This window comes from Anabrus simplex, chromosome 2, assembly GCF_040414725.1.
Source record: "Anabrus simplex isolate iqAnaSimp1 chromosome 2, ASM4041472v1, whole genome shotgun sequence".
In the NCBI taxonomy this organism is placed as follows: Eukaryota; Metazoa; Arthropoda; class Insecta; order Orthoptera; family Tettigoniidae; genus Anabrus; species Anabrus simplex.
The window spans coordinates 342575246-342587765 of record NC_090266.1 but is presented as its reverse complement, the minus strand read 5'-3'; the positions used below and the strand labels follow the sequence as shown (position 1 = coordinate 342587765).

The following is a 12520-nucleotide window of genomic DNA, read 5'->3' as shown; positions in this document are numbered from 1 at the left end:
TGTCAACTAAAACAACGTCACAATAATCAAGAATAGGGAAAATGAGTGTCTGTATTAGTTTGGCCTTTAGCTCAAATGGAAATATATCCCTCTGCCGTTTAAGAGGGTGAAGTACTCCAAAAATCTTTTTACGTATTTCTTTCGTGTGACCAGACCAATCAAGTGTTTCATTCATCATTACGCCGAGATATTTAATCATTTTACTGTAGGGAATAATGTTACCATTCAGTAGGATAGGCAGGATTATGACATTGCTTGAGCAGCTCAGTAATTTTCGTGATCCAATTATGATTGCCTGAGATTTTGTGGAGTTTAGTACTGGTATAAGAAAATTGCGTTGTGCATATATACTGAGTCATCGGAGGTCACTGTTAATATCTTGTCTTGCAGTGTCAATATGTTTGAAGATTGTCAGCATAGAGGTGGTGTGTGTTATTTCCTGTCACAGATGGTAAGATAATTCCGGTAGAGTTACCGCACTTTTTAGATTTTTTGTTATATATCCGTAGATTTATTTTAAAAATTGTTGCAAATTGAAAGAGCATAATTTGAAATATTTACATTAGACCAGAGGTGAACAAAAACATTGGTAGCTGAAAATAAATGAGAGAAAGGAAAGAACAAAACAACTGTTGCATCAGCGGCGTCTCTCCCTGGAACCCAGTATAGATGCCGACTTTGCTTGGGAGAGATGCCGCAAGTTAAATAATCAAGAGCAAAATCAAATTTAAGCTAATTTCTTCAACTTTAATATAACTGAACATTAGAACAACCTTACAAATCAAAACATGAAGCATAAATTTGCCTGAAGCATTATAAAAAGCCAGAACAGTTACATTTTCGCCTTCCTCTCCTGACTTTAGTACAGGAAGATATTTGTAACCTTTTTTCGTAATCACGGAACCAGTTTGGCTATTAGCCTGCACTCCAAACTCATCCATGTTAAAAACACTCTCTGGTTTATCAAATACATTTTTATTTCTGAAAATAATGTAATTGTACTTAATAACAACAGTGTTAGCAATGAAAGCAATAAAAATAAACGATCTATTTTAAGAATCCTGAGGCAATATTATATTCGAATAAAATACTGGTACCCTCTGAATAGTACTGAATGTTCCCAGATCGCTTTTAGAATCTGTTAGCAATGAGGCATCTCTACCGGATTGTTGTACACCACCTCTCCCAACTATCAGGTAGAGACGCCGCCCCCTCCCATTGTCGTATCTCAAGACCAGCATGGCCGAAAATAAGCTTATTATCAATTAGAGTAATGATTCTGACTTCTGCTGTACCAAAAACGGCTGAATGATCAGTGTTGAGGCTTTCGTTCCAGAGGGTCCCGGGTTCGATTCCTGGCCGGGTTAGGGATTTTAATCGCGTCTGATTAATTATTCTGGTTCGGGGACTGGGTGTTTGTCCCAAAACTTTCCTCTTCATATTCAGACAACATACTACACTACCAACCACCAAAGAAACACACAACAGTGATTACATCCCTCCATATATGGTTGCGTCGGGAAGGGCATCCGACCGTAAAATAGGGCCAAATTCACATGTGCTACACAGTTCACACCCGCGACATCACAGATGTGGGAAAACAACGGAAGAAGAGAAGAAGAAGAAGAAGATTACTATTAGCTTCAGGAATCCGCACAAATCCCCCACTCTTACTTGGATCCAAGGACATCCATTTCGTTTTTAGGTATTCTATACCACCTAAACTCTGGAAGTTTGGACACCAACCAAAATAAAATTCCTCATAAAAATAAAAAACCTTAATGCCCCCCTCCCCCAACCAAACTGAAATCCTGGCTACGCTACTGACAGGGACATGTTTCGCTCAACTTCCAAGCATCCTCAATCTTTACAACTTTTCTCAAGGTTAAGACATAACATTATTTACTTATAACTAATTTGTACTTAATTATAATCTTAATATTAAGTAGTAAAATACATTAACAGAAAGACATTTGTGTACACAATGAACAGATTAACATTTAAAATAACAGTGTTAAAATTGGAATAGACATTAATTCTATTAACACTGATGTCCAAAACATGGTAAAACCCAACAACAACGGAAAGATTTGGCTAAAATTCTCATAAATTTCTTCGTTTTTACTAACTCAATTGTTAATGAGCTATTGTATTGTGCTGCTTAAAATTTGAGTTGTAAACCTTGTTAAAATTCAATAGTATCTGAGGCTTAAAAGTCTTAATGTACATGTAATCTATTGATTGTGCAGCAAGCATCAAATTAATATGAGACGTAGAACATTTCTCACTATTTCGTACATTAAGACTTTTAAGCCTCAGATACTAATGAATTTTAAGAAGGTTTACAACTCAAATATTAAGCAGCACAATACAATAGCTCATTAACAACTAAGTTAGTAAAAACGAAGAAATTTATGAGAATTTTAGCCAAATTGTTCCATTGTTGTTGAGATTTACCATGTTTTGGATATCAGTGTTAATAGAATTAATGTATGTTCCAATTTTAACACTGTTATTTTAAATGTCAATCTGTTCATTGTGTTCACAAATGTCTTTCTGTTAATGTATTTTACTACTTAATATTAAGATTATAATTAAGTACAAATTAGTTACAAGTAAAGTTAATAATGTTATGTCTTAACCTTGAGAAAAGTTATAAAGGCTAAGGATGCTCGGAAGTCGAGCGAAACACGTCCCTGTTAAGGTAATATTGTAGTAAAATGATTTTCTAGCGACAAAAAACAATTAGATTCACAATTAAGTATTTATTTATTTTCCACCTAGTCTGTGAGCAACTGCAACGTGACCTCGAAAATATTGTGAGATGGACAGCAGGCAATGGTATGTTGATAAACGGGGTTAAAAGTCAGGTTGTGAGTTTCACAAATAGGAAAAGGCCTCTCAGTTTTAATTACTGCATTGATGGGGTGAAAGTTCCTTTTGGGGATCATTTTAAGTATCTAGGTGTTAATATAAGGAAAGATCTTCACTGGGGTAATCACATAAATGGGATTGTAAATAAAGGGTACCGATCTCTGCACATGGTTATGAGGGTGTTTAGGGGTTGTAGTAAGGATGTAAAGGAGAGTGCATATAAGTCTCTGGTAAGACCCCAACTAGAGTATGGTTCCAGTGTATGGGACCCTCACCAGGATTACCTGATTCAAGAACTGGAAAAAATCCAAAGAAAAGCAGCTCGATTTGTTCTGGGTGATTTCCGACAAAAGAGTAGCGTTACAAAAATGTTGCAATGTTTGGGTTGGGAAGAATTGAGAGAAAGAAGAAGAGCTGCTCGACTAAGTGGTATGTTCCGAGCTGTCAGCGGAGAGATGGCGTGGAATGACATTAGTAGACGAATAGGTTTGAATGGCGTCTATAAAAGTAGGAAAGATCACAATATGAAGATAAAGTTGGAATTCAAGAGGACAAACTGGGGCAAATATTCATTTATAGGAAGGGGAGTTAGGGATTGGAATAACTTACCAAGGGAGATGTTCAATAAATTTCCAATTTCTTTGAAATCATTTCGGAAAAGGCTAGGAAAGCAACAGATAGGGAATCTGCCACCTGGGCGACTGCCCTAAATGCAGATCAGTATTGATTGATTGATTGATTGATTGATTGATTGATTGATTGATTGATTGATACAATGATTGCTTAAGGCAATTTAATGGTTAAAAGTGGTACATGTTTCGTATATTATCAACATCTTCAACCACATAACACTGTTTAGATGAAAAATATATAAATTGACAAAGTAATGCTTTAGAGGAAGTGTCAATCTTATGTTAATTTTAAGGACACTTCCTCTAAAGCGTTACTTTGTCAATTTATATATTTTTCATCTAAACAGTGTTATGTGGCTGAAGATGTTGATAATATTCGAAACATGTACTACTTTTAACCATTAAATTGCCTTAAGCAATCATTGTATCAAATAGGTGGAAAATAAATAAATACTTAATTGTGAATCTATTGAAGTGCGACACGGGCCATGAAGCTGATTTTATGTAATAAAAAACAATTATGTATTGAATAGGTGGAAAACAAAAATAAAAATCTTATGCAAATTATAGGTAATAAATATGTCAGAAATAAGCATAAATAAGTACACAACTTACATCTCATTCTTTCTTTCCCAACAGGTTTTGATGATAATATCTATAACATATCTTAGTTGTATCTAAGCGTATGGTACTAAACCATGCTAACTCCATTCCTTATTATATTCTCAGACATGAAATAATAGATACGAAAAAAGTGTCTTACCTTAAATTAATATATTGTGGTTAGTACCTTATATAAAATAAAATCCAACAAAAAATAAATAAACACAACATAAATATTACATTATTCCTCTTTCCTGCATTTCTTAAATGTTGGATTAAGCATGATTTGGAATTCAGGTCCTCAATTGGGTTCGAAACACAATATGAAGATAAAGTTGGAATTCAAGAGGACAAATTGGGGCAAATATTCGTTTATAGGAAGGGGCGTTAGGGATTGGAATAACTTACCAAGGGAGATGTTCAATCAATTTCCAATTTCTTTGCAATCATTTAAGAAAAGGCTAGGAAAACAACAGACAGGGAATCTGCCGCCTGGGCGACTGCCCTAAATACAGATCAGTAGTGATTGATTGACTGACTGAAACCCGTGTAAATATTTGAACCAGTGAAGGCAATTTATAGTGTAATTCTGTTGATTTATTTTACGACAATTACTACTCTAACCTCATGTTTTATAGGTTAAAATACTTTTCCACCCATTATTTTCTTCGAGTGCTCATTTACGAATATGTACTCTAGACCCTGTCCTAGGATTTTAAGTTAATATTAGCTAGACTACTTGACCCATACTTTTTCTATTCAGACACACCATGCAGCATCTCCGCTGGGCTAGGCCAAGCAGGGACAGGGAAAGGTACAATAAACATGCATTAATATTCAACATTTGTTACGTGAATCTGTACCATATGTTCAGAAATGTTATTTCAAATGTTTCATACTGAATCTCCTATAAAAGTCAATCTCCAATGATGTGCAATAATATTGTTAATTGTTAAGTGATAACCTCAAGAAATATAACTTTTAACATTTCATTAGATTTGAAATGAACTTCTTACTCCTCTCGCGTGATTACGAACATGTTTAAGGCTTAATTTTTTTTGTGATTTTGTACCCTATGTCAGGAGTGTCATTTATAAAATGTTTCAAAACAAAAGATTTTTGCAAATGTATCTGACAACACATTCTAGCATTGTTAATTTTAATTTGTATACACTTTTTTTTTTAGCAATGGCTATATGACTTGTCTAATTATAACATTTGGATGAGGATGGTCTTCAGAGACCAAAACTAGTCCCAAACTGAATTAATGTAATTCTTACATAACACAAGTATTGAATAGGTGGAACCATTTGCTTTCCTACTTGTATACACTCTGTGTTGAGGGCAGCAGATGTTTATACTAAGATTAAATAGTTCACAGGTTCTTCCCTGTTTAAGTAACACAAAACAGAAAAGCAATAAACTGAAAAATATAAGATACTGAATTTTTTTTAATGTAAATATTATGTGCTAACTGAAAAACAGGATTTCTGGTAATTATTATATAAAACTGTTTTAACCCTCAACTGGTATCATCTATGTTTGTAACGTAACTGGTATCATACGTCTGACAGACTCCGGATATTTACTTTTAAATTAAACAATGTGTTCTTAATTTTTTGTTATTTATTCAACTTAATTCCTTTAAATATATGTTTTCAAACATGTCAGTGCAAAAGGTAGAAGAAAAAATTACAAATCCAGAAAAAAATAATAAAATATTAGAAGATGCTCCAAAAATGTAGACGCCTCTGTTTTTCTTAAAAATCTAGACAATAGGATTATTATGATCATGTCGCTGATATGACAGTGTTATACAAAGACCATACAAACAAATAAAACATTAAATTACTGGAAAACTCAAAACACAAATTTCAGTTTTAAGGTTCAGAGTCACTGTTTGTTAAGAAAGCACAATTTTCCTTATCACAGGATATGTTTCCTTATTTTTACATGTATATAACTACAACTCAAAACATTTTATGTCCAGATATAGCTATGATTTTCAAAAATATATAGAAAAACATGTTAGACTTCAAAAATGTTTCACACACCCACATACGTTCATTCATTTATCCGCTAAGCACTCTCAGCAGATTTTCTTGGCGCACTCCAAGCAGATCGGTTTTCCACACGGGTACTTCGTTCTCCTTTTCAGTTTAGGATCGCAAAAGTAGCACGTTTTACGAACCTCGAAAGATTCAGGCAGTTCATGCAGAATGTCAGTTCAAAGTTTGGTTCATTGGGTCGTAAAACTCGCCGAGATGGTCCTGATTGTGGATCCATTATTATTTATAGGAATTAAATGCATTGTACGTAACAACAGTGTTATACTAACTCACAATTATCACAGTAAACACTCAATACTGAATAACGCCATTCGCAAACAATAGTCACGGAACTGGTATCATACGTCCGTCAGACGGCGCGATAAGTTTACTACACACTTACTCAAGGTCAAACAAAGCAAGTGGTACATCACCTTCCCTGCATGGAAACAACACTCCAACTGAGAGGTACACAATGGAAGAAAGCAGTAGGCTAAGGAAAGGAGAGGAGATGACCTTGGAAAATTTTTCAGCCGTCTCACAGACGTATGATACCAGTTGAGGGTTAATAATGTATTTAAATAAAGAATACTTATTTACCAAAAAATCTGGCCCTATTCATTACTATTAACTCTCCCCACAATATATAAGTCTGCACCCTTGTCCATCAGTCAGTTTTCACTCTTTACTTGCAGCAACACTATTCTACTCATATCTGCTTCAGCCAGATGTAGCTACACATACAATTAATGGCTGACTAACTAATCACACGATCAGGTAAGACTGATACCAAAACCACCAGTACAACGCAGCCAACTTTTGAGATTAAAAATCTTCAGAGTGATGTGTCAGACTAATGGTACGCTGTTACAGTGAAACCTCCATTTCAGCTGAAGAATGAATTTTCACTGTCATGGCCCTCTAATGGTTCTCAACTTGTGGACATGGAGTGGTGGCCCCAGAATCCCAACTGTATCTGATGCTGCTTCTGCTTAATTATGCCTAGTTCTTCTCTTTCATCATTCCTACAAAACAACTCTGAGTCAACTGTAGTCAATTTTCAACCTTGATAACATTAGATTTTCAAAGCCTAAGAAGCGTTTCTTTCTCGTGTTTTTGATGGCCCTTCCCTTTCTTTAGTATCTTCATTCTTTGAAGATTCAGACTACTTCCTCTTTCACCTGTGATTAGTATTAAAAGGGACCGATAATTCTGTTTTATTTGCCAATTAAAAGAACTGTCACCACCATCATCTCCCGTAATTTTACATTGAGTAATTTAACTGAAGCTCACTATGAAACAAGCAGAGAATATCCTAAACCAGAGGCAGTTGCTTGTAAAGAAAGATAAAAATCTACTATGGCTCTCAAGAACCTAGTAACTAGTCATACTTACCAACGCAGAATGTTGCCACACCAATACCCAGTGTCCTTGTCATGCATTCCAAATAGGATCCAAATCCTGGATGTATATCCTTTTGCTCTTCTTTCAACCTTTTTATGTCATTCATAATTCAAGTTGGTAAAAATAACAGTTGATGATTCTGAAGTTTAACAACTTTCAATCCAGAATAATGTTATCAGCTTCTCACAAATCTGTTGAAAAAAAAAGTAATGTTGCCCTGTATTTTTTAAACAAATACCTACTGAGAATCCCATGATTAAGTTCTACATTTCTAAGCAGATATATTCAGCTCTTTATGTTTCCATATATACAAATTGTAGAAGATGAAACCCATTGCTCCTTGCAAAACATCAAGAATTTTAAGTAGTTTACTTTATTTACACAGCATAAACACATACTGTAACAATATACTATTTTTCTTCGTCTTTCCTGTTTCTATTCAACTTTCTAACCTTAAAATCCTCACATCAAGATTTGACAAGACTGGCCCACAAGAGGTGTTGACTATGGAAATATGCATTTAGAAAGATTCTGTCAACATAAAAGGAGTTTCATGCATTTATTCAATATGAATAACATTCAAATCAATTTTAAACCCCTCTTTAAGATGCTGATATTCTAGCATATACCTGTAGCATTACAGAATAATGGATGTCCTCTTGTGTAATATGAACTTATTCCATCTAGTCTCCATTCTTAGATATGGCTCTTCAGTACACCCACAATGTAAAAATAAAAAAATAAAAATTTTAAAAATGGGATTTAGACCAGGGGTTCTTAACAAAGGGTGTGCCATGAAATTGTTGGACTGTGCCACGAAAAAAATATCTGGTGTATGCAATATTTTAGTAATACCATTTATTAATATTACAGAATGGCATAAGCCTACATGCAGTAAGAACTAAAAAAATAGATGCTTTGTCAATAATATTACACTATTGTTGCAGTTTAGTGGGAAATGTGGGCTTGTTTGCTTTTGTGTAACTGTTCGACGCAAAGAGGAATCACTGAAAAACACACCCGTAATTGTTGGTCTACAGAAAGAAGTTGCTCGCGTTTCTTACCTTTAATGCAGGTCAGTGACAAAAAATCCCTGTTCGCACAGATATGTTGTTGAAAACTGTATTAATACAGATATGGCATGCTTTGGTAAGACTCTCTTTTCACTGAAATCCAGGACTGAGGTAGTGTTTCTTCCCTAAATTTCAGCTTCAAAGTTCGATCGGCTTGAAGTTCAGTAAATTCTTCTGCCTCTTCTAATGGTAGATGTTTTGTGTCCTCAGCAGTAATGGCAAAGAGACTGCGAACCCATTTGCATTCGTTCACATTGAGGGAAGGAAAATATTCTTGCAGTTTATTCTCCAAAACAGAAAGAAGTTCTAAAATCAGAGTGGAACAGATGTCGATATCAGCTGTGAGCGGAAACATTTCAAGATCATTTTCAACTTTTGACTTCCACAGTTGAATTTTTCTTAAGAGCCCATTCAGCTTGTCAGTTGATTTAAGAATATTCTCTTTCCTTCCCTGCATACTGGCATTGAGATTATTCAAATAACAACTAGGTAGGCAACTTCTGAACACCAAGTTTCTTCGCTAATGAGGTCAGCAAACTTAAGTTTTTCCATGACAAATATTTGTAATAACTAATTTCTAAGTTCATAATATCTGGAAAGTAAACTTCCTTTGGACAACCAGCAAATTTTGGTGTGAAGGACCAGAGTTTCATGAACAGCTCCTGCTTCCTGACACATGATTTTGAGAAGTCTATATTTTAGAGCTCTACTTTTAATGCAATTAACCATTTCAACAACTGAGCTCATTACATTCCTTAGATCTGAAGGAATGGTTTTTGACACGAAAGCTTCCTGATGTAAAAACAATGTGTGGATCCAATTTGCAGAAAATCTTGCATCAACCTTGGAGTAAAACCTCACCTTTGACCAGTCATTGCTGGGGCTCCACCAGTACACACTGGAATTCAACTGTTTCAAATCAGTCCATTTTCTTCCAATGTCGCTGTCGCAGAATTAAAAATGTCTGATCCTGCTCACGTGAGAGGTAATTCTTTGCAGGATAGGAACTGTTCAGTAAGTGATTCTTAATTTAAAAATCTTATGCAGCTCATTAATTGATATTTGTAATGTCCGTTGATTCGCACAATTGAAGTGCAAATTTTTTACAATCATGTAATTTTTCCACTAGTTGTTTTTAATATCAGCTGACATCAGCAATTCTATCGTTTGACAAAGCTACTTTGGATGTCTCCCTCTCGGCAGCCTCTCCTAACATGGATTTATCTATTTCTTTACAAACAGGTAAAATCAAAGTTTCTGCTGTTGTATGTGACTGCATATTCCTGGCAATTATTTCTGCTACTTTATAGCTAGCTACTAGCGCTTTTTCTGAAGTTGTAATTATTTTATTCATTCGCCTTCTTTAATTTGAGACTAGAGTAAAGGACTGAAATAAGCTTTATCTTTATTTTCCAAGTGAATGTGTTTTGTTTTCAAGCGTCTCTTTAGTTTGCTTGGAATCATACATTCATTGCTTAATTTTTCTCCACATACAACACACTCAGGAAATTCATGATTTCCAGATTCAGTAAATGTAAATCTGAACTTAAATAAGAATCCTGATACCTGCGCACAGCACCGGACGATGAACTGCTCTGCTGCGGAAGTAGCTTCTCGTTGACACTTGATCCAGGTGGTTCACTCGTTCTATTTTCAATCTGCTGTCCTTTACTGCTATTTAATCATTGATGTTTAATTAAAAACTTCTCCATATTACAACACAATATCTGGATATTTACTTCAGTTTTATGACAGCACCAAATATTGCGACTTATTAAACAATCAATTGCACTAAGCTGTGTAATACATTTAAACACCTCTCCATTTCCAATTGAAGTACTGAACTAACTGCAGGTGAGCGTTGATTGGTTTATATATGCTCCTCTAGGGTTCGGGAGGAATCGACATATTTCTCTAACGTTCCAGTGGTTCGTGTACCCTCCGTGAGGGTTCTCATTGTTTCGGGACTGCTCTGTAGCTTTCGGAATTCCTCTAAAGCAGGCATAGTTACTTGTACGTTGGGGTGTGCCGCTATATTCAGCATAGCGTAACAAGTGTGCCGTGAATGAAAAAAAAAATTAAGAACCCCTGATTTAGACAAATGATCAGCAGTTGCTTTTGCAGGTGACATAGTAGTAATTTGGAATTAGATTGATGCTGCACAGGAGTTAGTCATGATGGACATTTCTCAACTTCAGTAAATTGGTTTTGACCTGAACATAGCAAAGTCATCTTTATCCACGGTCAGTTATCACAGAAGGACCTCTTTTTATATTGACAATCTTGTACACAGTAGCGGCGATTGGGAATTAAAAATGGGGGGTCATACATCAAAACTGAAAAAGAAAGGTACAAAATAGTAAGTCTTTTGATGCTCTCTCAGCGAATTTCAACAGAGAGGTTAAGTTTGACAGTTTACCAACTTAAGTGCAGTAATAATAATTTTTTGGGAATTTGATTCAATGCTATACAATAAAACATTCACCCAAGGGACAATATTACACGCATATTACAATTAAATAGAAGTATGGCGTGATTATACAATTAAAAATCATTTTGTATTTGACGACACAATACGAAACTAACAGACACTAAAGAGACAACCGGCCTAAGTGGCTCAGACGGTTGGGGCGCTGGCCTTCTGACCCCAACTTGGCAGGTTCAATCCTGGCTCAGTCCAGTGAAGGTGCTCAAACACATCAGCGTCGTGTTGGTAGATTTACCGGCACGTAAAAGAACTCCTGCGGGGCTAAATTCCAGCACCTGGGCATCTCCGAAAACCATAAAAGTAGTTAGTGGGACGTAAAGCCAATAACATTAATTAATTATTAACTAAAGAGACTGCCAGACTGACAAATGTGCATGGAAAGTGGATATATCATACCTCAGTGTCCACGACCTTGGCAAAAAAATATACCCCTGCTACCCTTCCTCACGACACATGCAAAGTGTCCACTACATGCGTTGGCGCTATACAAATTGGTTAGCCGCGATGAACGTTATTTTTTGCATATTTCCGCTAATGATTTTGTTAATAATTAAAGAAAAAGACCGAGCTCGATAGCTACAGTCGCTTATGTGCGGCCAGTATCCAGCAATCAGGAGATAGTGGGTTCAAACCCCACTCTCAGCAGCCCTGAAGATGGTTTTCCATGGTTTCCCATTTTCACACCAGGCAAATGTTGGGGCTGTACCTTAATTAAGGCCACGGCCACTTCCTTCCCACTCCTAGCCCCTTCCTGTCCCATCGTCGCCATAAGACCTACCTGTGTCGGTGTGACGTAAAGCCAATTGTAAAAAAAAAAAAAAAAAAAAGAGAAAATATTTAGCTGATAAGACAACAGGGCTTGTATACAATTGCTTGTTTTAATAATTACTAGTTTCAGTTGGGTAAAAGGGAATTAAAATGTAATGTTTTCTCCACAAAGAAAGGGGGCAAATGCCCCACCCCATGCCCCCAATCGTCGCTACTGCTTGTATAAAGGCAAAGGGAACCAAAGATATCAATAAACATTTGGGAGTTACATTTGAAAATGAAATCAGTTTTGATCCAAACCAAAACAAACCAAACCTCACGGTGCAACAGGCCCAAAGATCCTTGGCCTACCAAGCAACTGGCTGCTCAACCTGAAGGTCTGCAGATTACGTGGTGTCGTGCGGTCAGTACAAAGAATCCTCTCAGCCGTTATTCTTGGCTTTCTAGACCAAGGCCGCTATCTCACCGTCAGATAGCTCCTCAACTGTAATCACATAGCCCGAGTGGAAATTGAACCAGCCCTCAGATAAAGGTAAAAATCCCTGACTTGGCTGGGAAATGAACCCGGGGACCTCTGGGTAAGAGGCAGGCACTCTACACCTACACCACAAAGCCAACTCAATTTTGATA

At 36.0% G+C, this 12520-nt stretch overlaps 1 protein-coding gene across 7 annotated transcripts in view; it reads right to left on the bottom strand.

Moving 5' to 3' along the window:
• LOC136864130 (transmembrane protein 141) overlaps nucleotides 1-12520 on the bottom strand; it is a 41857-nt gene that overhangs the window by 9828 nt on the left and 19509 nt on the right. For 5 of the 7 annotated variants that reach the window (XM_067140742.2, XM_067140743.2, XM_067140744.2 and 2 more), the window contains exon 2: nucleotides 7553-7752. In XM_067140742.2, the coding sequence (XP_066996843.2) occupies nucleotides 7553-7667 (115 nt within the window). In that variant the 5' untranslated portion in view covers nucleotides 7668-7752. Of the gene's footprint in view, nucleotides 1-7552; nucleotides 7753-8013; nucleotides 8079-12205; nucleotides 12299-12520 lie in introns of those variants that run through there. The other 2 variants (XM_067140747.2, XM_067140748.2) reach the window with 2 other exon arrangements.